The sequence below is a fragment of the Centroberyx affinis genome, unplaced genomic scaffold, assembly GCF_046629955.1.
Source record: "Centroberyx affinis isolate AG114_WGS23_722 - 3 ecotype Tasmania unplaced genomic scaffold, CSIRO-AGI_Caff_v1 ptg003531l_1, whole genome shotgun sequence".
In the NCBI taxonomy this organism is placed as follows: Eukaryota; Metazoa; Chordata; class Actinopteri; order Beryciformes; family Berycidae; genus Centroberyx; species Centroberyx affinis.
In genome coordinates this window covers 306,226-332,151 of record NW_027281475.1, presented here as the reverse complement: position 1 = coordinate 332,151, position 25,926 = coordinate 306,226, and the positions used below count along the sequence as shown (strand labels likewise).

The window sequence follows — 25,926 nt, the reverse complement described above, 5'->3', positions numbered from 1 at the left end:
TTCTACAGTAATTTGAAGTGTTGTTTATTCGCCGGCCAACACCCAGATGTATGCTGTGGGAGGAAGTTATGAGGTTCTTCGATTCAAAAGAAGTGTCACTGCAACAAATTTGGGAGAGGAGATCAACCAACTTTCCATATTACGCTTAGTTGCAACATAATCTAAGGGTGGAAAACTGATATTATTATGTCAGTGCAACACAAATTACACAAGTGCAATTTAAAATGTAACATTTTACCTGAGGATGTACACCAGAACTTAGGTATCAAAATATTTATTTAATCATTTTCTGACAGCAGGCAAATTGCACACAACACAATGAAACACAATACAACGGATTACCCAGCCAGCACGAGAAATGTTACTTCTCAGTCTCTTCTTCGTGTAGCAGTAGTGTACCAGTGTGAAGTCTCGTGATGTGTGGTTACAGTGAGCCCAACCACAGTCCTAAAGGGCAAGGGTCCAGGAATCCGGGGGGCATTCTGTATTAGTGGCTCGGTATGAGAAAACATGGAGCTGCTGATGCAGATCGACTTCACAACATGCTTGAGTTGGATATTCAGTATAGGAGACACCGCTGAAAACGAAGGATTGTGAGGTTTTAGGAAAGCCATTGGAGAAATAATATATTATTTGTTTTTCTGTTTGTGTGAGTAATTAATCAATACCATAAGAACAGGAAGAGAAACAAATAATCATGCAAAAAGTACATGGGAGCTGAGTTTGTGGCATGCTGTGTGTGTCTGTCAGAAAAAATCGTTGTGGGCTTGCTGTGAGGTCAGTGATGAAGACAAAATGATGAAGCAACATTCATTAATGGAAAAAGGGGGAAACGAAAAAAAAGCTAAGAAATTCAGTAGGGCAATCCACATCAATTGCTGCGGTGAAGTTAGTCAGAAGTCTGAATGTCTGAAACAAATGACAGAGAAAGAACAACTGAATGGAGTTTGAGAAAAAAAAAAAGATTCACAGGACCATAGAGCCCTAGGTTTCTAATGAATGTCTTGCATCGATGTTTAACTTTGGTTTAGGGTCACATGGAATAGATTACTCCTAAACTGAAACAACACTGGAGAGATTGTGTATTATGTTGACACTATCTCAGTTATAAGCTGCTGGAAAATCTGCAATATAGAACCTGTTTCCCTCTAGCATTTTCCCATCCAGTCTCCTCCTGTGTCTCCTGTGTTAAGTTCTAAGTCATGTACCAAGAGGTGAAGAGAGGAACCCCAAAATGTCATTATGGACCCAGAAAATAAAAGTAACTTAGGGGAAACAAAAAAGTGCTAAAATGAATAACGATGATGCCAAATATAATGGTGATGCTGTGACTATGTGTGTTCATTATTAAACTAACCTGTGGTTTTATTCCTGTTCGGAGGGTTCTGGGCTCTGGGTGTGAAGCAGTCGACGCTTCCGTCTAGGTTGTATGTCTTCACTGTCAAAAACACTGTGGTCCATAGAAATGCCTTGACACACCAGATTCCGGCCTGCATAGTATGTACACACACACACACACACAAACACACACATTTGTGAAACCACCTCTGATATATTGTAAGTCCATGTTTTGTAATTTTGGCCGTAATGCTTCCTTCTTACACCTACTTTGAGTCAGCACAGTTTTAATGGTGCCATTCCTTTTCAGTACTTCAGAGAAACAATACACTACTGTGTAAAAAAGTGTTCCCATCAGGGCTATGATGATGTTTTCTCTGAGATTCATTCATGCTTACATCAAGGTTGTTATCTGCTAGTCGCATGGCCTCAAAATAAATCCTTTGCTGCTGGACTGCATGTTCTTCAGCACGTTCATCAAATATTTGTCACTGCCTGCACACTGAGGTCTTGTCTTGTTCCAAATCCTTGGGATAACTGGGGGTTTCATTACCAAAACCCAAATTCTTCATCCCCCCAAATGAAACACTGACCCCAATTTCTTGGTTAAACCCATTTTTCATCAGTGTCATTTGTGGCACATTTGTGGCAGTTTGAGGGCATTTTACCTCAGATAACCTTTTCTGACCCCGGACAACCCCGATGTCTTGTGACCTTTATCTGGAAAAGAGATCTGGCATTCCACACAAGCCCGGTCATACTTGGATACAATATACATTTATATACAGACAGACAGACATACAAACACACCTGTTTGCCCTTTAACACTGCTGCTAGCCTATTCCAATTCAAAGATCAACAGATTGAACGCTTGTGTTAGATAAATGAGTCACTAAGACTCCACCTGAACTGATAAGGAAACAAAAAGTACTATGTGGACGATGAATGTAAAATGGATGAACAGCATATTGAGTCTGATATTTCACTACATCTGACTGTCACACAGAAGGCCTTTGCATGATTTTTTCCTTTACTCCTTTTCCTGTCTAGGCGCTGACACCCTCTCAGACTCTCCCTCATTCCTAAAGCAACACTGTCTCTCTCCTTTCTTTACAGCCGACACCTTCTCCTCCGTCGTCTTTCTCTTTTATCTTCAGTCACCCCTCTGTGACAGATGTGCTTCCTGTGTTGTCACTATCAGATGCTAAACCTAGAGGGAAAAGGTCAAAGAGTGAGAGAGTCTCTTTTTCTTTTGTCTCCAGTTCTGCTTTGTCATTACTCTCTCTTATCAGGCACCCAGCATAATCAAAACACAACCAGAGGCACAAGGGTTAACTGGGGTCAAGTATGTCAACAGAGACTTGTGTTAGCCCACAACCATTATAGTCAAATTTGGGTGTGTTCCTAAATGCAAATAAAGGTTAAAATGTAAACATCAATATGCAATGACACACACAGCTTCAGATCTGAGTCAAACTGTATTTGTAAATACTTTGTAAGTGCCAGATGGGTGCGGATTGCCACGCAGAATACAATGAATATCAGTGAGGTCAGAAATCAAAGCACATCAAGCATGTGCACGTCAAGTAAGCATAGTTTACTGTAATTGTTAACATCAATGTAGATTACTGTGAACAAGTAGTGACAGATGGACAAATACAACTGGAGACAAACTCTCTCAAGGCTTAAATGCTTCATGTCCTTAGAACTTAGGTGGCTGCGATTGAACTGGTTGCAGGGGTTATTTGACTCAGACTGGACAATATAAACAAGGGGGACTAACAATGCATTAGGCATGCATTAACATAATATAACAACCATCAGCAAGAGAATATGGCCTGTTTCCACCACGCTGCTTATAGCCAAGAGAGAAACGCCCAGAGACTGTGGATTTGTCGGATGGCTGAATTAGTGTAAACACTACCAGAAACACACACAAAAACTGTCTCTCATACACACAGACATACACATACACACACACACACACACAAATAATATTGGGGACGCACCCATAATGTCAAAAAGGCCAGAATATTAAGAGAACAGGGCCAAATTCACCAAGGCACCACTGCTTTCTGTCTAACCTAACCCATGCTCTCTTGCACCAGTTATATAGAGGGTCATATCATCAGCATCTTAAAGAGTGTAGGTAAAACATTTTCATGAACACGCTGAAAACACCAGTAAGCTGTGTAAGAGGCTTTCTGGACAGCAAATAAAGTACTCAGGCCAAGACCCATACTGAGCACAATCTACAACCCTCATCCATCTTCTCTGAAGCCAGGGTGGGAGAAAGAGCAGGGAGGGCGGCAGTGTGTGTGTGTATGAGAGAGAGAGAGTGAGAGAGAGAGAGAGCAGAAAATGAGGAACAAATAACAGCAGACAACACACGTCACGGTGGAGACATATGCTGATAGCCTTTGTTCGGACCTGCTGATGTTACTACAACATCAATGTGTTTTGCAAGTGAATTATCCTCTTGGGGGGAGGGGGGGGGGCTTGAGCTAGGCTCTGAACAAACAGGGCCATTGAGAGAGCAGGCAGTGTGGTTACCCCAGCAGATTGCAGCGCTGTAGTACAGGGGGGTATGACTCAGCAAACGTGACATCACGCCTGCTCTCCATGATGCACGAAGTGCAAGACCACCTCATGGCCAGCCGTGTTGAAACAATCACAGTGGACTTCATTGGGTGGGTTGATGACTCACTGACAAGTGTTTCCCAGAACCCAGCTACCCCAGGGTATATTCTCTGTTCGTGTGCGTTAGGGTTTGAACCCCCTGCCTCCATAATCCATTACTTTCAACTGTCAAGTTTATTGGACAGTAAAATCAGCTTGAGTAAAACTAAGACTTGAGAGAGTTTCGCTTAAGAGTCTGCATCGTTACTGAGTCACATTGTGACCTATGACATCACAAGGAGTAACGGGAATGGGCGAACATGTGCCATGTTCAATACTTACACACCCTGCTACACCCTGATATGCTAAAGCTGTACACAGGGCAATGGTGGAATATGGGAATTAAATGTGTTTATAGTGTGTCAGTGTAACAGTAAATCTCTATAACGGCACCCTATGCCAAATTTACAGTAGCCTGCTACAAGAGGGGAAGACTGTCCAAAACCTTCCCTCTTGACAGCAGTAATCATGATCCTAACAGATGGGATGGGTGGCTGGAATCATAACAGCAGTCCATCCAATTTTTAAGCAAATTCCTGGAACCTAACACATGTTCAGGCATACAGCATTTACCTTATTTGGCCCCATCTGCTTTACCCCATTTGACTGATGTATGTGTGTTTAGGTGGCTTTGTGTTTACATTTTAATTAGTTCATTTATGCTGAATTACAGTCATTATCCCATGAACAGAATCCTAACCAAACCCCACCAATAGCTTACACCGTGATATCACACACACACACACACACACACACACACACACACACACACACACACACACACACACACACACACACACACACACACACACACACACACACACACACACACACACACACAGCTGAATGCCAAATCTCATCATGTATTATGATGTGCATTGGTCTGGCTGGGCCTTATGCCTGGAGAAAGGCCCGTGTTTGTTATTGCATTCTGAGTAATGAGAGGGCAAGGAGATGATTCATGATGTAGAATCTACTACATACAAACACAAAAACACTTGCCTGAACTTGGCCATGAGATACAGAGGGATAAGCTTTATCAATTCAGACTATGAAAAACCCATTTGACTTTTTTTGGTGAACATTGCTATTGCAATAAATTCTTAGACAAAGATTTTTACCATCATATATTTTTCAGCACTATTTTTTAGAAAAATCACAAATTTGCTATCATTAGTTTTATTTATATTGTTTATATTATTCATTTCTAATATGCAAATATTCCTCCTGATGCAACTTGATTTGTACGTGAGAGAATTTGCAGTGTGCCAGAATAGTTTCCTTCTGATAAAAACTGCACTCTTAACACACACACACACGCACACACACACACACACACACACACACACACCTGTGATGAGGATAGTTGCATCCTGAGATGGGGTGATGCTCTGAACTGCCTCTTCGTTTCTGTTGTCACTGCCATCTTCACCCTCTGTTGCGTCATTGCCACTGAAAGAAATGAAAGAAGGAGAGTGAGGGAGGAAGAGAAAGTGGGAAAACAGTGGGAACAAAGAGAGGAGAAGCCGAGCTAACTGGTGAATACGCATTAGACAATATCTCACTTTACAATGCTGGCAAAGCCTCTTGGTAATCATCTTTCAATATTTTATATTATTGAGCACAAGGGACAGCGGCACAGCCAGACACACAAAGAACGATTATGAGTAAAATCTTCCATTCATACGCATGTGGCCTGCAATGACGGGAGATATAAAACAGGCTTGTAAAAACAGAAATTAGCCACCGTCTGTGCTCTGCAAATGCCAGAGGTGTGGCAAACACATACACAGTTCTGACAGGCCCGGCCTGCTTAGACACAAAATTTCACTTTGCAGCTACAAAAGGACAATGACCTGAAAAAAACGAGGAAAATTACCTGAGATTCAAATGAATTTATCCCACCAATATTCTGTCAAGAATCCGATTGCCATACAGTAAATTAGTTATAGCTGGTGTCACATTGAGTATTGTTAATAATTGAGCAGCCCACCCAGTTAAATTTACAACCCGCCAAGTAAATTTTTGTTTTGGATTAATTTCAAGTGCATGATGCATGAAGCTGGCGATTCTCACTAATGTATTTTTCAGACAATCAAGATTTAATGCTGTCAACCACTGAAAGTGTGTTAGCGAACTACAATGACCATGAGTCCATGCACCTATGACACAGCACATCTGTGCTGCTTTGAGTCTCGCTGTGTCTGTGCTGACAGAAACTGAATGGAGAAACAGTTAGAAACGTTGCCTCAATAATCAGATAGAAGTATAAACAGTTAGCTAATGTTGCAGCGCCATTCGCTTATACTAGACTGAGAGACTTAAGTGCTTGAAAAACTGTGAGTTACAGTGCTCGCTAAATGAAACGAGCACAAAACGAGTTGTCAGTAACTCCTCCCCGCCGACGCCGCCAAAGTAAACTGATAACTTGTGTGAAACACTTCTAAGCCACAAGTAGACCAACATCATGTATTTAGAAGAAAAAAAAATGTGTTTTTATAAGTTGACATGATTGAGTTTAGAACTGGATTTCATACACAGAATGCGTCAGAACAGAGGCTTTGGGGAAATTCCTGTAGAAATAATATAACTTTATAAATCAGTAATCAAAATCATCAGCAAATGAAGAGAAAATGTCATGGCAGTGTGTATGGGGACTGGAGCTGCATTTTTGCATGAACGCTTGTTTCTATGTGTCCAAAATCCATGTGGGTTTGAAACAATGATACTAAAATTTTGAAGTAACAGTTATCAATGGAAAAGAAGAAGCTGTAAAGTCAGAAGCTGCTGTGAATAATTATTCAAAAATAAGCCTAACCTGGGAATTAGTGCATCATCTGGAGTTAGTGAGGTACAGTAAGAAGCCATGAATACTGTGTCTGGTGAATACTGAAAGTAAATCCCCCAGTGCCAAGGGCAATCTAGTATTGTATGTCTATGCATCAGGGCAACAACTGTTGGCCAGCATTTCACTGGACTCGGGATAAGGAGTTCCTGTAATGTAATGTACTATATACACAGACTTACATTGATGGTAAAAATGGGTAAACCATGTGTAGTGTATTAATGAGGCGGACGCAGGTGTAGTGTTCATTCACTTTACTCGGCCATAACTTGCAATGATGGATCAATGCGCATGCGCGCTTACAACACCTGAACAGGACCGTGTTCACAGCGGTCCAAAAAGCATAAGTACGCATATTTACCATACAACAATTATGTGATCAATATACCACATTATCTCCCCTTTTAGCTGAGAATAACATCCAACTAAAATGATTTCATATAACACTGGAAATATTAATAAACATGTTTTTCTTAACTGAACAACAGTTGTCTGGTAATTATTAACAAAATATATATGGCCTCAGTTTAACTCAAATAGCATTTTTTCTTTCAACATTTCCTCATGTATAAGGTATGAGTGTTCAGACTGTCCGAGTGTGTGTATATAGACACAGTCCACTGCAGTGGTATACAGTCTTATGGCATATATCGCTTTGGTGGGTTACTCACTCGGGTTGAGCGCCTCAGAGCCACGGGTTCGGGCTCTGGGAGCTCTGGTGTCTGAATAGTAGAGTCAACAATTTCCTGAGAACTGCTGCAGTCTTTAACATCAACCTGTTCTGCATGTGATTCCGTACCATCTGTATCAGGTTCAGCAATGGCTCGAGCTCGCAGCTGGTCTCCATGGCGTCTGTGTACTGTATCGGAGTCCTGCTCTCTGACTTCATACAATACAGGGCCTGTCTGTCTCACCACCAACCCTGGAATCCACTTGTGACCTCCTCCCACAGTGCTACGCAGATATACAGCGTCGTCCACACTAAAGAACCGTTCTGCAGCACTGCGGTCATGGCGGTCTTTTTGTTGATACTGTCTCTTACGCACTGTCTCTTTGGTGCAAGGCTTAAGAAAATCCAGCCTTGTCCAGACGTGTCTGTGTAGAAACAGGTCTGCTGGGGACTGCCCGGTTGTGCAGTTAGGCGTCGTCCGATATTGCAACAGGAACAGTGAAATCTTGTCCTCAATGTGCAGGGAAGTGTTAGCAAGCTTTTTCATACCTGCCTTGAACGTCTGTACATATCGCTCTGCCAGACCATTAGTTGCTGGATGTCCCGGGGCACTTGTGGTGTGCAGAATTCCATTCAGCTTGGCGAAAGTCTGGAACTCCTCATATGTGAATGTGGTAGCGTTGTCTGTCACAATTTGTTCAGGCAGACCAAAGGAGGCAAACAGTCTCCTCAGCCTCGTAATGGTAGCTTGAGAGGTGATTTGTGACATGCGAAACACTTCCAACCACTTCGTATGTGAATCGACAACAATCATGAACATGTTGTTCAGGAAGGGTCCAGCAAAGTTTATGTGCAGTCTCTTCCGACTCTCTTCTGACTCACCTGGAAACTCCCATGGGTGCAGTGGAACCCGCTGAGGCATTTTTTGTTCCAGCTGGCATGTCTCACATTCCTTGCAAATTTGCTCCACATCAGAGTCAAGGTTTGGCCACCATACATATTTGCGAGCTAGGGCTTTTGTTTTCACTATGCCTTGGTGCCCAGAGTGAATCTCTTTTAACACTGCTCTTCTCATCTTTGAGGGTACGATGACTCTGGTCCCCCATAGGACACAACCTTGCTCTGTGGACAACTCATTTCTCTTTGTGAAGAACACCTTCAAGTGTTCCTCTACCTGGTTAGGCCAGCCTTCCATGACATACTTATACACTTGAGATAGCTCACTGTCGGTGCGTGTCGTCCTTGCGACTTGTGTGGCGTTGAGCGGTGCTCCTTGTAGATGCTCTACCAGCAGTGAGTGGACTAGAGCTGCAGTCACAGCCGTTCCTGTGTCGCTGGTCTCAGGCAAAGGACAGCGGGAAAGTCCATCAGCATTACTGTGCTCCTCTGACTTGCGATAGACAATGTGGTAGTCATACGCTGATAGTAGAATTGCCCACCGCTGAATGCGTGCAGCAGCCAGTGTAGGCAGACTCTTGTGCTCACCAAACAGTGTCAGAAGGGGGCGATGATCAGTCACTAAGTTAAAATGTCTACCCCACAAGTACTGGTGGAATTTCTTTACACCATATATCAGTCCCAGAGCTTCCTTCTCTATCTGAGAATATTTTTTCTCTGCTGGGGACAGTGTTCGGGAGGCATAAGCAATTGGTCGCTCCTCCCCATTTGGCATAGTGTGTTGAATAACTGCTCCGATGCCGTATGCAGAGGCATCACATGCTAAGGTGAGTGGTAGACTGGGGTCATAGTGGGCTAAAACCTGGTTACTAGTCAGCAGTTCTTTACACTTAACAAAAGCAACCTGTTCTACCTCAGTCCATTTCCAAGTCACATGTCCTCTGAGCAGTCTGTACAGTAGTGGTAAGACTGTGCTTTGCTGTGGCACAAATCTTCCATAATAATTAAAATGTCCCAAGAAAGCCTGGAGCTCCTTGATGTTGGTAGGAGCAGGAGCCTCCTGTATAGCTCTTACCTTGTCCTTTGAAGGGTGAATGCCATGCTCATCCAGTACATGGCCTAAGTACTCTATTTGAGTTTTGCCAAACTCACACTTAAAGCGTTTCACTCGTAGTCCATTTTCCTGAAGGCGTTGTAGGACCTTCTGAAGGCTGTGGAGATGTTCCATCTCTGAGCGTCCCATAATGAGCAGGTCATCAAGAAAAACTACCACTGGTAAGTCTTTCATCAGATTTTCCATAATCCACTGGAATATGGAGGGTGCAGAGCTAATTCCAAAAGGAAGTCTGTTATACACAAACAATCCCCTGTGGGTGTTGATATAATCCCCACATAGGCGGAGTGACATGTCTCTTTTCTCCACCGGCACTACTGGTGCTGCCCATTCACTGTGCTTAACTGGAGATATAATGTTAGCTTCCTCCAGCCTCCTGAGCTCTTTCTCTACTCTCTCTTGCATAGCAATTGGGAGAGGTCTGTGTTTACAAAATTTAGGAGGTACATCCGGTTTAACTATGATTGAGGCTTTTATGTCTTTAAGAGTCCCCAACTCCTCTCTGAACACCTCTGAGTATTTATCCAGCACTCCACTAAGTGACCTACACTTTGTTTCATTCAGATACTTTATCTGTTGCCAGTTTAGCCTTAGCCAATTTCTGCCACACAGTGTTGATCCATTTCCCTTAACAACTAAAAGTGGCAAATCCACTGTTTGACCTTCATAGACCACCTTAGCTGTAATCTGCCCCAATACAGGAATGCGACCTCCATTATAAGCTTTAAGCCCAACTTTAGTTCTCTGCAGTGGCAGATGTGAGAAGTTCTTTCCGTATGTTCCCTGTGATATGACACTTCTTGCAGCCCCAGTATCTATTTCCATCTCTAAATCAACATTAGCTACAGAGAATGTTTCTTTATACAGGTCAGCATCTTCACAGTCAAAATGGTGAACACCCCTAACTCTGTGTCTTCTTCAGCTTCCACATATTTAGTGTGTTTCTTTTGCCGTCCTCTGCCCTGTGAATTCCTTACACCCTCTGTCTGTGTCCTGGAACGACAAGCCTTTTTAATGTGCCCAGTCTTGCCACAGTTATGGCATTTGGTATCTCTGAAATGGCACTCGTTTGCTTGGTGATTTTTCCCTTTGCACCGGTAGCAGTTCTTGGTTCCCTGTGGCCTCACTTTGTGAACGCTTCCTGCCCCGACGTTTTCGCTCTCCATCCCTCTCAACTGACATGCGTCTCTGTCGGCAGTCTCCGTGTTGAGGGCAATCTCAAAAGCTTTAGCAAAAGTGAGATCATTTTCAGAGTAGTCTCCTCTGGCAGGCTTCGTTTCTTATTCCACTGACGAACCGATCTCGTAGTGATGAGTCTAGGTTCGCACCGAACTCACAGTTAGCTGCGCATTGCTTCATCTCAGCTACATACTGCGCCACTGACTGGTTAGCTTTTTGATTACACCGGTTAAAACGAAACCTTTCCGCTACCAATAAAGGCTTTGGCTCAAAATGTTCCTTGAGAATGGCTACTATTTCGTCAAACGTTTTGTCTTTTGGCTTACTGGGTTGCACTAGATTTCTCAAAAGTCCATAAGTAGCTGCGCCCATTACACTTAGCAACGTGGCTACTTGCTTTTCTTCAGCTATGTCGTTAGCTTCGAAGAACTGGTCCAGCCGCTCAATGTACGCCGACCATTGCTCATTTTCTGGCTTGAACTCGTCAATTCTTCCAAACAGGGCCATCGTACTCACTATTACCGACACCGAGTGTCTCTCCTTCCCCGCAAGGAAAACGTCAGTTTTATCCTCGTCGCTAGTTTCTGTAGTGTATTAACGAGGCGGACGCAGGTGTAGCGTTCATTATATAACTTGCAATGATGGATCAATGTGCATGCGCGCTTACAACACCTGAACAGGACCGTGTTCACAGCGGTCCAAAAAGCATAAGTACGCATATTTACCATACAACAATTATGTGATCAATATACCACACCATGTAAAAAAAAAAAAAACAGAAAAGGGGGGAAATGAACAAAATCTGAGATATTTCATTGGATCCTGAATCTGAAACTGGTAAGGCTGGAAAGACATAGAAGAGGCTACTGAAGCAGTGGGAGCTGTGTGAAACCTGTCTGCTGATCTTTCTCTCCCCTCCTCATCTCTCTGCTGGTCTTTTATCTGCTGGAGCTGGCGGACGGCATCCTGCAGGCCTCTGATCTTGGCCTTCTTCTCGTTCAACACCATGACAAAACGAGAGTACAGTTCCCTCTCCATCATCTCCTTATCTTGAACATGCTGCTCCAGTCTGGTGAGAGAAACACACAGACACACAGGTACATGGACACACAAACGCATACAGGTGCACCCCAACCCGCCCCCCACACACGCAAACAAATGCACACACACACACACACAATTTAACAGCTGAAGATACTTGTCTGTCTGTCTTCTGTGAGTAATTTACTAGAGAGGATGATGCTGATGACTCCACCCTGCCCAGACGTAAGCCACTCTCATCTGCCGTCTGTGGCAACAATCCAAGTGTTAGCCCAGAGCCAAGGAATAAACCAGCAGATAAACAATTACATGAAATGCTATTGAAAAGAAGTCAAGCACCAGGCATACTGAAAATGAAGTAAATACAAGGAAATCAATTGGAATTAGTTCCCAGAAATCACAAGCTCAGTTTGCAACCTTGGGTGGAACCCGCAGCGTTCTGAAGAGGGCGACCAATGATGATGTCATTCTGGGTGATTACTGTGCTTAAAAACAGCTGGCATGCAAACAACACAATCAACAAACACGAGCGCCCAACATCTTAAGGAAATAATAATATTCTTTAGGGCTTTCTTACTTTCCTATTGAATTAGGTCACTTATTCTCCGTCACACAAATCCTTTTTACACGCACATGAACACGCACACATTCTGATCCACCAGCGCAAAACATGAGGCTGCTTTTCTCCGTGTCCTTACTGTCCGAGGATGTGCCGGTGCTCCTGTTTGAGTCTAAGGTTCTCCTCCAATAGCTGTTGGTTTTCTGACTCCAGATCAGTGCTGTGCTGTAGGGATTGGCCAATCATCTCGCGGTTCAGCTCCAGGGGGTCCGGGGCCGGCTGTAGCTCCACAGAGCCCAAGTGCACCTGAAGGAAGGAGGAAAGAGAGAGACTGAGACCAAATAAGACTAGACTCATCATGAGTCTTTGTGTACTTTTTTGTGTACCTGGATAAGCGGCTAGAAAATGAAAGGATGGATGGATGTAAGGCAATACGTTGATGTTATCATATAGAGCATCTTACAATAATGCAAACAGTGAAATAAGTAAGCATCTGTACCTCACCATCATCTCCAGTAGCCTAGTAATAAGGGCAAGGAAAAGGTTAATGGTGATTTTTTTTTAGAAGCGGCAGGGTAAAACAATCCAACAGCATGTTTCCTTTGAAGTGGGAGACTTTTCAGATGATGAAGTGTTTTCTATCTGGGGAAAGACAGGATGAATTCAGTGCTCACTGTTAAACTGTCATGTGAGCGGACAGTCTCCTCTCTCCTCCACTCACAGAAAGGCTTCAGATCTAATAAAACATCCAGCGTTTTGGTTTTCATTGTGGCACGGAGCCACGGAGCAGAGCAGAGGCATTACAGCGGGCTACAGAGAAATGGAGACAATTTTGTAACATTTTTGTAGGTCTGTTAAATTTTAGGAAATTCCACTCCAGTCCTCAAATTTGAAATGGGATATATAGGACGAAATGGTGCATGTATATAGTGTGCAGTAAGAATTAGATATGCCGTTATTCAAGAGACAACCCTGAGGCACAGAGAATCAGTAACGGCAGCCTGACCTGGAATGAGTATATACTCATCAAAGTTGTCATTCTAAACATATTTTCAGAAAACCGCACAATCTTTGTTTGCCTGTTGCCTTGGAGACAGCTCCCAGACCCTCTCTCTCTCTCTCTCTCACACACACACACACACACACACACACACACACACACACACAGAAAGACAGAGAGGGACTGGTCATAACGCACTGGGAAACCAGAAGGTGGTGAGGTGCTAAATCTTCGCTGGGCTGCGTCGGGGTCGCAGACCCACTATAATAAAGCCGCCATCTTCAAAAGCTCTCATAAAATACTTGTCATTTTTGTCCGGGGCCAATGCTGTCCTGGCAGGCCACACAGCTGTTTTCTCTTTGCAACACTTTGCGATGAATGGACATTCGCTTCCCAACTCTTGCTACCTAGCTGTATGTCTCAAATATTCCTATTCTCTGGTAGTCTCCCTCTCACTATTTCTTTCTTCTTTCTCTCTCTGCTGCAGAAAGTTGCAGAAACATTTCTACAACTTTTCTGCCTAAAATTCTCTATTTAATGAAACCACAAACAACATTAACATGGTTAAGTCTCATTAATTTCAGATTATTTAAGACCTGGTTATAAATAGCACTGTAGACCAGTGTTTCTCAACATGGGGTCCAGGGACCACCAGGGTCCTTGAGGGGGTTTCAAGGGGTCCCCAGCAAATTGATGAAATGTTAAACTTCTCATTTATTTAATTTACAAGAAGCTAACACAATTAGAGAATGACTGTTTTGATCATAGTTTCACTGTTATCTCTCTACCTACAATACAGATAGTCATGGACAAAATCATATCTAACAATAAAAATGTTCTCAGATTTGGGTTTGAGAGAAAAAACGTCATTAAATGGGGGTCTGTGGCCCTAATGTGGACTAAATTAGGGGTCCTTGATATGAAAAAGGTTGAGAATCACTGCTGTAGACTGTGATTGCTGAGTGATAATGACCCTATACAATATCATTCAACAACCAAATTAACACAGAACAACAGATAACTTGCCAAAAATCTCTTTGCACAAGTTTTCTAAAGCTTCTCAGTCATGGTCTGAGTGATTGCCCAGTTAAGTACTGGCATCAGTCTGAGTACTGCCAAGTAGCCAATGAGGAAAGAGTCCCAAACGTGATAAGGCCAGCCTGATCACAACATGGAAATCAGTGATTTAACAAAAGTCATCCTAATGGAATCGGGACACGGAGGAGACCACCCAGGATCTAAAGAAGACGAGGCTCCCAAGGCCTCATAAAAATCTAGAGCAACATCAGGATGTCACAGTGATCCAGTGCAGGCTCCTCTCTGGGACTCAGAGCGATTCTGTATGACACAGAGCTTCGTAGGTCTCAGACAACTTGACACAGCTGTGAGTCTGTGTTTGTGCAAGGGTGCATGACTTGAAGCAGTTTCTTCCACAACTGTCCACCGCTTGTATGAATCAGTGAGACTAGAGTAAGTAAAGGCCTAATGAGAGTGGGTTATGTTTAACTTAGTCTTAAATTAATCATGAATTTGGACTGGATCATACTGCAGTGTAAGAGTGATCATGCCTAGGTTGAAGAATGCAGTACCTTTACAGTACAGTAGGCCAATTATGGGGGGAGAGAGAGAGAGAGAGAGAGAAAATCAAATACAAGGTACAGTGTATATGTACACACATGCAGAGTTGCACAACTTGCAATGAGTCATAACCTTGAAGGCTTCATACCGCCTCTCCTCCCCTCTGCTACATGTGCCTGAATTTCAGCAGTACTTCCAGTAGAAAGTCTTTTAGTCATAAATCAGCCACCTAAGAAAGGATAATGTGAGGGCTTGGGACAGTGACATGCTGAACAGCGTAAAGTGTATTGTTAAACCTAGTAACTTACATCTACTGTATAATAAGACAAAGTCCCAGTCATTATTATGGCCAAATCAAAGGTTTACCTACTGACTGTACACTGTAAAACACCATATATCTTTCTGAACCTGAGGGTCATCTGTGTGTTACATTGTTCTGCCTGTGTGTTCGCCCTCTGGGAAAACAACAGTAGTGTGCTAGTAGGACAATAGTTAAAAGTGATGCATGGTGGGGCGTCCTGGTGGCTCAATGGTCTAAACCGACCCTGAACTTTAGTTGCGTGTCATTTCCCTCTCTGTCTCCCAGTCTTTCCTCTCTCTTTCCACCATGAACTATCAAATAAAGGCTAAAATGCCAGAAAAAAATTTGTTAAAAATTAAATAAATAAATAATGTCTGGTGTAGGCTGGGCCTACAAATGCATTGTTTTTAATGCAATGCTTACAGTCTGTTGTGTAGTGGAAGCTTCATCTTAATGACCAGAACAGGGTTTGTTCAAACTGAACATTTATTCTCCTTCATACTGCAGTTTAATGAAAGGGGAGAAACAGCGGACCTTGCATCCGACATCTTGAATACACAAGCGAGCGACAAACTAGAACAGCTACTTCCTTGAAACTTCAAAATAAAAGCATCTCTGTCTGTAGCTTGAACAAGGCATTTCAAAGTAAATAAATCCATAGTAACATTGAATAATCATCATTACCAGGTTTCTCATGACGTCACATTTACTGTAAATACTATAACTGAAAATAGTACGTCTTTTATATTGCATCACTCTCTCATGACAGTACTGAACTAGTAACTCAGAGTATCTGTGTTTTGTAGGTAGCACCCATGGGTGTTGCTCCCTGAAAGTAAGATCTGAGTGTTGTAGCCTGCCTCCTACACTAATAAGGCTATTTTCATCCAAGAATGGCTTCAAGTCTTTGATTTTTGACTCTCTCTTAATATCTTGTCCAGATTTCAGCTGACTGATTTCTTGGTTGAAACTATGCTCTTGGGTCACCTTCACCCAATACACTTCTGCTGCAGTGAGCTCCTCTGCAGTTAGCTCTCCCTGAGTCTTTTGACTAGAACGGGCATTAGCTATGAACCTTTTCACCCACGCAGTTATTCTCAGCACTGTTTTCAACCTGCTGTACTTCTCTAGGTCTAATAGTGGCTCAGCTTGTTCAGTGCTAGTAAACTGTACTACAGCCTGAAATTTAGACCTAAGCTCAGTGTTCATCTCATGTGCAACACAGTCCTCATCAACACTCTCTGCATCATCAGTTGATGACAGCGAAAAAGGTCCGCTCCACCACAGCTGGCTCTGGATGAGGGTTTCGACGCTCTGACCTCTGGTTGGTAAATCAGCAGGATTGGTTTTGCCGCTGCAGTGAGACCACAACTCTGGATTTGTGAGACCTTGTATTTCAGTCACTCGGTTTGCCACAAATGGCTTCCACTTTTGTGCTGTGCTGCGTATCCAATGAAGAACAATCATTGAATCTGTCCACATGCTAAGCTGATTTCTTTCCATGTTCAGTGGCTCGAGAAGATTGTTCCCTAAACTTGCTCCAATCAGGGCACCCATCAGCTCCAAGCGTGGTAGAGTCATTTTCTTTAATGGAGCCACCTTTGACTTGGATGCTACAAACCTTGTCACAAATTCTCCTTCCTTATTCTGTCCTTGCAGATAGGCAACAGCGCTGTATGCCCTTTCGCTAGCATCGCAGAAAACATGCAGTTTGATTGTGAGTTTGGTTGAATCTCAATTTGGTACCATCTCGGAATGGCCACCAGGTGGAGCTTCAGCAGCTCTGCACACCACTGATCCCATTTCTCAGCCAAGTCTGGAGGGAGCTGCTCATCCCAACTGATTCCCCTCTCCCACAGTTCTTGAAACAGACACTTTACTTGTATGGCGAAAGGAGTCAGGAAACCAATAGGATCAAAGATACGAGCCGATGTCTGCAGCACATTTCTCTTTGTGTTTTCTTTGCCCTTCAAAATGTCTAATAGTCCCTTCAGATCAAACACAAAGTCATCCTTCTCTGGTCTCCATACTAACCCTAACACTTTCAGCACATTTCCAACAGTGTCTGTTTCGGTTGCATGCTCCACTCCATTTTCTGTCCACTTGGCTCTCAGATCTGGTGAATTTGTCACCCATTTGCACAGGTTCATGCCTGCATGGGACAGAATCTCCTTTGCTGTTGTGGTAACTGAAAGGGCCTCATCCACATCACCTGAGCTGGAAATAAAATCATCGACATAGAGAGACTCTCTCAGTGCTTCCAGTGTCCTAGACTGCTCTGTTTCATACTGCTTGATATGTTTTCTTATTGTTGCAGCTAACAGGAACAGGCTGGGTGAGACTCCAAATACCACTCTACTCATTCTCATGATGCGCAACTCATTTTCACAGTCTTTGGTTGGAGGTCCATGTAGCCACAGGAACCTAACAGCATCTTTATCCTTTTCTGCTAGAGCTATCTGCAAGAAGGCCTTGGTAATATCTGCAGTAAAGGCTATCTGGTGGAGTCTGAATTTGATTAGCACGTCTAACAGATTTGGGTTAAGGTTTGGCCCAGTCAGTAAACAGTCATTTAGGGATGGGCAGCCCTCCTCGTGTGATGATGCATCAAATACTACTCTCAGTTTAGTAGTTACCTTATCCTCTCGAAGAACAGCATGATGCGGCATGTAGTATTTCACAGTCTCAGGTTGCTCTGCCGCTGAAGTGCTCTTTGGTCCTGTATGACATCATTGTACCTCGTGTACAAGGTTGCATCCATTTTTAGTCTCCTCTTGAGGCTTTCAAACCGTCTTTTTGCAACTCTGAAGTTGTCCGGAAGATCTGATCTGTCAGGTCGCCATGGTAACTCAACTTGGTAGCAGCCATCCTTGTGTGTTGTAGTCTGTTCAAAGTTCTGAAGAGCCTCTGCTTCCTCTGGGCTCTGGGTTTGCTCATTAATAATGCCCAGTGACTCCACCTCCCAAAAGGCATGCAGCTGTTTTGAGATCTGGGTGTCCTCATCTAGACTGATGTGCATGCAAGTGGCATCGGTTACACTGGATGTTGATACTGGCCCTTGCAAAGCCCATCCAAAGCTGCTTTCTATGGCTACTAGCCTTTGTTATCCTCTGGACCTTGCCAGCCACTACTTGCCAGTAATAGTCTGCTCCTATCAATACTGACAATTCTGGCTCAACAGCACCTTCTAGCAGAAAATCAGCAAGCTGCAGACCATTTCTCTTTAACTCTTCTAAGATGGGTAAACCAGGGACCTTTATTACAGCACTGCATACTTGAGGGGTTTCCACTGCTTCGATCTCAACTCTTTGTTGTGTGTTCCATACATTCTCCAGTGATACCCTCACAATATTGCGCTGTGCTGTTACAGGAGTAGTGGATCCAAAGGTGTGTAGATGCAGTGTCTCTTGCCTCACCACTGGTAGGCTTAGCGCTTTCACCACACCCTCATGAATGAAGCTTCTCTGGCTGCCTCCATCTAACAGACAGCGCATGATTTTTCTCCCTGCTGGGCCCTCTGTCCATACCTTGACTGTCTGGAGCAGTACTGTGTTCTGGACATTAGCTTTCAGTTTCACTGTGCTGGACACAGAGGACACCACAGTGGCTGTACTGCCACTGTCAGTGTCTGGCTTTGCTTCACTTTGATCACAAACTGACTGGTGATGTCTGCGACTACACAAGGCACATGAAACACCCTTAACTCTGCAGAATTTGGCTATGTGTCTTGGGCCTAGGCACACGAAGCATCTTCCCAATTTTCTCAATTTCTCTTTACGAGCAGCCACAGAATTATCTGGACAATGTTCTGGTTTATGGTTAGCACTATCACAATATACACATGTCTGAGGAACAGTACTCGCTATGTGCAATGCAGGGCGCACTCCATTTTTTAGGCCTGTTTTCACTGAAGGATGCTGGCTTAGCGAATGATCTATTACTTGGCGGAATGTCCCTTTGAGTATTACCTGGTCTGGTAAGCTGAAGTGCTCTCTCTCTGCTTTGCACTTCGTTTTGCAGGAACTGGATGAGTTCGAGCACCTTCCATTCATCGCTGGAATCTGACTTGCGCGTGTAGGCTAATGCTATGTCGTCTGGTATGAGCTGTAGTAGTACTGGGCATAGCAGGCAGCCATGTGTGTCACTGTGAACCCCTAATGATTCTAGACTGCAAATCTGTATTTCACATTCATCGTACAGGTGCCTGAGAGCTACGATATCTGCAGATTTTTTCACAGGGGTTAGGTTCAGCAATTTGGACATGTGTGCACTGACTACAATGTCTTTTCTTCCAAAGCGGTTCTGAAGCAAATTTATTGCTGCATCATAATCACCATCGGTCATAGTAAGTCCCGCTACAGCTCTTGCTGCTGCTCCAGTCAAATAGGATTTCAGGTAAGTGAATTTGTCCTTCTTCCACAGTATCTTTGTTATGAATAGCGGTTTCATATTGAGACCAGAATTCTTGCCACTGGCTTATCTCTCCACCGTATTTCTCTATCACTAACTTGGGCAGCTTAACAGTCTGTTGATTTGGTGATCTGACTGAACTTAAACTTGCATCGCTCACCCGCACACTCACAGACTCCCGTGCCTTCTGAATGAGCCTGCTGGCGCGAGCCTTCCACGTGAGAATGCGGTCCTGGTATTCCTGTGTATGCAATCTCTGCCTCCAGTTCGTCCGTCGGCGTTTCGTCCTCAATGCCTTTGTCCAAGTCCAGTAAAGTTTCTTCTTTCGTTGACAATGCTGAAAGCATTTCACGGAGTTTCTCACAGTCTGGCAGATCTTTGCTCACCTCCTCTTCCATGCGAGTTAGCAGCTTCGTTGTTGAGGTGCGGATTGTTCCCCGCTTCCGTTTCATCCGTTCAAAGCGTTCGGCCATTTCTGCTGTTAGCGTTAGCTATCGTTAGCTTCCAACTTCGAAGTTCAATGTCTCTTAACAATCTTGACAACTCCCGGGTTTCGGCACCAAAATGTTGTGTAGTGGAAGCTTAATCTTAATGACCAGAACGGGGTTTGTTCAAACTGAACATTTATTCTCCTTCATACTGCAGTTTAATGAAAGGGGAGAAACAGCGGACCTTGCATCCGACATCTTGAATACACAAGTGAGCGACAAACTAGAACAGCTATTTCCTTGAAACTTCAAAATAAAAGCATCTCTGTCTGTAGCTTGAACAAGGCATTTCAAAGTAAATAAATCCATAGTAACATTGAATAATCATCATTACCAGGTTTCTCATGACGTCACATTTACTGTAAATACTATAACTGCAAATAGTACGTCTTTTATATTTCTCGATATACACGTTAAACTAAACATTAATTGCCTTATTTAATTGCTTAAATCAAACAATTGACAACACAGTCAACAAATCCTATGAAAATAACAAAATCAGCAATGATTTTATTTTGCCAACAAGTCTCGTCCATGTAGCCGGTGCCCAATGCAGCCATGTCCCAGCAGGCATTGAACTCCATTGTATTAAAAAAAACGATTAAAAACACGTCTTTGTGAGCTGTATTTCAAGGTTTTTAGCTTACAATTGGAGCCAATGACATGCGGGTTGACGGCTAAAAACGGGAAAGTAACGGGAGTAGAGCAAACGCATTGTTGATTTTGTTATTTTCATAGGATTTGTTGAGGGTAAGCAATGCATTAAAAAACACCAGCCTTATCCTTTAACACTGGAATTGCAATACCATTGAATTTAATGGTATGTCTCATACTCTGACAGACTCAGTTGCAATGTCAGACTACACAAATTAATGACACAATGAAGTTAAAGTTTCTCAAGAATACACATTTCTCGAGAATCATTCTCTGGGAAGCTGCGATCGGTGAAACAAGACACATTAAAACAAACATGAAATGATTCCTGATATTCATCAATGCCCAGTGTCCCAGATTTACTTTTTGGCTCATCTGTGAACTAAAAGAAAATCACTTACCACAAATAGTTTTTACTGGCCAAAATAATAAAACTATGCATTTGTCATAGAAATATATAACCACTCTCATTTTCAATGCTATGTTGTGTATAGAAACAGGCAAAGACCAAACATTTGAAGACTCATGTGAAGACATTCAAATGTTATTGGCTCAAAGCGGTACCAGCCGGTGTGGCAGGTACTGATTTATTCGCCAAAGACAAATTTTACTGCCATTTGTTGCTCGGTGGATGTTAATTTCTGACCCTGCCTATGCCATACAGTTGTGCGTTTCAGTGCCTTTGCATTCATTGTTACTGAGGAGACCTGCTGTAGTAAACGTGTGAATTCCAGATAATGACAAGGTTTTCCCTCTGTTAGCAGAGTTAGCAAAGAGGAAGTAAAATAAGTAAGTAAATCTGGAAATGTAGCCACGTAACATGCCATTTCTGTTTCAGTTAAAGAAATGGATAAAATGTTCTTTTCGTCTAATTGATTGAAGTTCCCTGTGGAAAGAAAGACAAAAAAAAGCTAAAAAGCTTTCTTGGTTCTCTCTTTCTTTTCTCGTTCATCTGCTTCCCTCCCGAGACGCAGAGATAAAGCTAAAGGTCAGTCTGCACAAAGTGCCAGCTCCTGCCAAGGTGTGGGAAGTCAGACTGCAGTGGGCAGGACCACTGCCACATGTTTCCACAGAGTTACTGACACACACACACAAAAAAGACAAGATAATCTTTTCATAGCAGTTGTTCAGTTGTACATAAGAAGTTTGGTGCATCTAAATTAACAATATGTAATATGTAAATTTGCTTTGACAATTACATTTTGAATGTTCCACGATCAGCGCAGATAACAAGAAAGAAAGGAGAGGAAAAGAGCTCTGACATGTACGTGGAAATAATAGGAGGCCTCACTCACCACATACCTACGCTTAAGGTAAAACAAACAGACATAAGACATAAGTCTCTGCGAGTCATCTGGGGCAGAGGTCACGACCTGAGAAATCGACTTTCAGGATGAAATGTATGTAAAACGATACTGTGCATCCTCTACACCTGTGGCAGCAGACAAGTGAGAATTAGCAGAATATGGGCATGTAAAATATTGTGTTCAGTATGTAAGGCCACATTACAACATGGTCCGGTGTGTGTGTGTGTGTGTGTGTGTGTGTGTGGTCTGACCGTTTGTTTGTGTGTGCCTCCAGACAGCTAGCCAGACCATAAGGTCAAACCCATGGAGAGGAGGGAAACGTAGGTGTGGAAGACAAAGCCAAAAGAACACAGCCCCACTGAAAACGATACCACAACACATTGTGGGCATGGAGGGAAACAAAGCTTTCCTTATCAGTCTGCCCAACTCTCTGCTGCTGTCCTAAAGTCACCTTTTATTCCCATGGGTCAGAGGACAATATCCCCCCTATTACAATAATCTAGGTTATCTTTGCCTTTTATTGTCATTCAAACACAAAGGTTTAACTTCTACATCAAGTTTTTTTTTATAATGGAGCATTTTCACTAACTTCATGCTGGACCTGGCGCTGCCCTCATGTAACACATCATAAAAATATAGTGGACCAAAATGTCATTTCAATCCTAAAATCAGCGAAGGTCAAGGCCCCATTTGTTTTTCTGTCTCAAAATAACTATTGTCCGAGAAAACAAGGAAGCGAGTGGGTGGGCACTGCGTAGGCGCAAGCATGGCAGAGAAAGAGAGAGAGGGAGAGAGAGAGAAAACCTTTCCATCTGCATGTACAAGGGTGGTCAAGGGTCCTCAGTAGGGGAAGTGTGGGCATCGAGAACAGAGCTCGCCCCGCCAGCTCCCTCGACCAGCGTGCAGAGGCGTCAGGTCAGATAAAGAGCAGGAAGTGAGAGGCGACAGCGGCCAGGCAATCGCTGATAATCTGAAGGTTCCCATAAATAGTGGGCACAGTATGGCACAGTGCGGCCTGAAAGCAGACAAAGGGGAAAAATACTGCATTCAATTTCAAGGATCTGTATGGACTGTATGGCTAGAATACAACGGTGAAATATATCGGTAAGACCGCAGCGAGGTCTGAACAGCCTGATGTGGTTCACTCGCATGAATATTGTAAATATCAACCACCAAGACAAACTGTAATTTAGTGGCGATCCACTGTGAGGTGTAACTGTCTGTGAAGCAGAGATGAGTGGGAGGATCAGACTCGGTATAGTCTCCACTGTGGCGCGATCAGGACTCGACTCTGGCTTCCAGTCATACCACAGTTTCCCAGAGACAAGAATCAAAAAGAAAACTTGAGCTACAACTGCAAAAGCCAAACATGTAACCCAATTTGTTTTCATTTTTGCCGTTGTCATTTTTCTTATTACTGTCTGGTTGTGGTTTTCTTGTGTTTCTTTTGTTTTGTTTTATTTTTTTCTGCGTATCCGCAGTCAAACAGTATTCTTGCACCACCTCATGGAGTTGAAAACTGGAAACACAACAAATGGAGGTTGTTTTATTGAAATGATCGTTACTGTCTTGGCCTGTCCAACCTCAAAGAGCTCTGGTAAAGATGTAGAAACGATTTGGTTTTAACCAAGCCATAATTCTCATACCAGGGTTCCCACACTCATTTGGACAGCACATTCAAGGACTTTTCAATGACTTTCAAGATCCTGTTAGTGGAAATTCAAGGATTCAAAATGGCCCGTTTTGGGGTAAGACATGCCATTGGTCAAAACTAGACATCACAGAGACCTCAGTTTTTCCTCATGGTCTTGTCAAGTCAAAAAATCCTGATGAAATCATTTTAAAATTGCTGCTGTATCAACACAAATATCCATCACAGGGTTTTCCTCAGGATGTTAAGTGTTGATCTTAGAAGCGAGAGAGAGAGAGAGAGAGAGAGAGAGAGAGACAGAAAATCAAATCAAATACAAGGTACAGTGTATGTGCACACATGCAGATTTGCACAAGTTGCAATGAGTCTTAACCTTGAAGGCGAGAGAGAGAGAGAGAAAGAGAGAAAGAGAGACACTTTTGAGGCCATCCATTATTTTTCAAAAACTTTTAAGGCCTTAATTAATTTTTCTCAAATCGAACCTGGGGTGATCTAGGTTTCTCCTGTGCTTCTGTTTTATAAAGCCGGAAGGGAATCCCAGTACAGGAATCCCCTCTCCCATGTTTAGCTTTACACTATGGGCCATGTGCATGTCCAGCTCCCAGTCTCAGTGGTTCTCTGCCTATTTATTAGTGCTGTGAATTATATGCACTTAAGGCCAATAAACATAGATGCCTTACCACCAGGGGAGAAACAGACGTGTCAAGAACACACAATATGTTGTAGCAGTGAATCAAAGCAGACTGTGTTTTATTTGCTGGAGCACTTAGCCACTACAGTTAGAAAATCACCAAGTGATTCCCGGTATGTGAATGTATAGCGCACCAGCCTCCAGTTTGGTTGATGCTTGTTTGACCTCTACCACACTGCCTGGTGTACAAGTGCACACTGTATTTATCTTATGCAGGGACCACCTAAACACTATATATTGTAATTCCCCTAAGCACATATTTATAAATTCATGAATACATAAACACATAATAGGAACCTTTAGTACACATTTCTGAGTGTCACTGTTACCACAGCAAGCACTGTAAGATTATGTTCTTAAAATACTACATCATTGAATAAAATACATGTTACAAGTTAGAATTTTCTATTATCCATTATTTTTATTTCATTGGCCATTAGCCTATCTTGAAATATGACGCTAGTGGACAGAAATTTGGCGGTGTTTCTTGACAGCAACCTCAGTTTTGACAAGCAGGTCAAGAGGCTAATGCAGTCCTGTTTCTTTCAGCTGAGAAATATATCCAAAATTAAACCATTCTTATCTTCTACTGACCTGGAGAAGGTCACCCCATGTCTTTATCTTCTCTCGTCTAGATTACTGCAACTCCCTCTATTCCCGCCTCAGTTGAAAGTCCCTCTCACGCCTCCAGCTCATACAGAACGCAGCCATCAGGGTTTTAACTGGTGCCAAATGTAGAGGCCACAGTACTCCAATCCTTGCTCTCTTAAACTGTCACTTTCAGAATTGATTTTGACATTTTACTGATCACTTTTAAAGCACGACTAGGTGTGGCGCCTAGCTACATTTCAGACGTTTTAACCTCACATGAGCCAGAATGCAGCCTGAGATCCTTAGGCAGAGCTCCTCTGGCTGTTCCTCAGTCTAGACTGAAAACAAAAGGTGATCAGGCCTTTGCCATTAGGAGACCCATAAGCAGTGCTTCAAAGATCTACGCCAAGAGTTTGGCATCAAGGAGAACGATACCAAACAAGAGATTCATGAACTTCTGCGTGCCAAATCAGAACTGAGGCAGAGGATGATGGAGAGGATGATGGCCGTGCTCAGGCAGCAGTGGACAGAAACGGGAGAGGACCGAGGAAGGGACAACAGGCCTTCAGACTATGCAGTATATGATGCAAATGTGAAGATGGAGGCAGAACACCTGAACAAGAGGCTGCTGGAGAGAAAGATGACAAGAAAAGAAGAGTATGGACAAAAGCCTATAGAGTTCAGGCAGCAGCTCTGGAGGGAAGACATGAAAGAAGGACTATTTGGAGAGAATATAAAGATGGAGCAGACTATATATAAAAAAACCCTGAGACACAGCCACAGACTATGGCCATCAGGTTAACTGTGAGGATTGTTTCAGAGGGATTTTCCAAGAGTTCGACATCAGTGAGAACGTTACCAAACAAGAGATTTATGAACTGCTGCGTACCAAGCCAGAGCCGAGGGAGAGGATGATGGCCGTGCTCAGGCAGC

General features: G+C 43.1%; 1 protein-coding gene across 6 annotated transcripts in view; it reads right to left on the bottom strand.

Annotated features, from left to right (window-relative positions):
• Positions 1 to 265: 265 nt before the first annotated feature.
• Positions 266 to 25,926, bottom strand: part of LOC139661459 (DNA repair protein XRCC4-like) — a 39,803-nt gene continuing 14,142 nt past the window's right edge. For 5 of the 6 annotated variants that reach the window (XM_071539892.1, XM_071539894.1, XM_071539890.1 and 2 more), the window contains 5 exons: positions 12,462 to 12,628; positions 11,615 to 11,791; positions 5,369 to 5,469; positions 1,358 to 1,490; positions 266 to 577 (listed from right to left, as the gene is read on the bottom strand). In XM_071539892.1, coding sequence (XP_071395993.1) covers positions 1,366 to 1,490; positions 5,369 to 5,469; positions 11,615 to 11,791; positions 12,462 to 12,628 — 570 coding nt within the window. In that variant the 3' untranslated portion in view covers positions 266 to 577; positions 1,358 to 1,365. Of the gene's footprint in view, positions 578 to 599; positions 910 to 1,357; positions 1,491 to 5,368; positions 5,470 to 11,614; positions 11,792 to 12,461; positions 12,629 to 25,926 lie in introns of those variants that run through there. The other variant, XM_071539893.1, reaches the window with a different exon arrangement.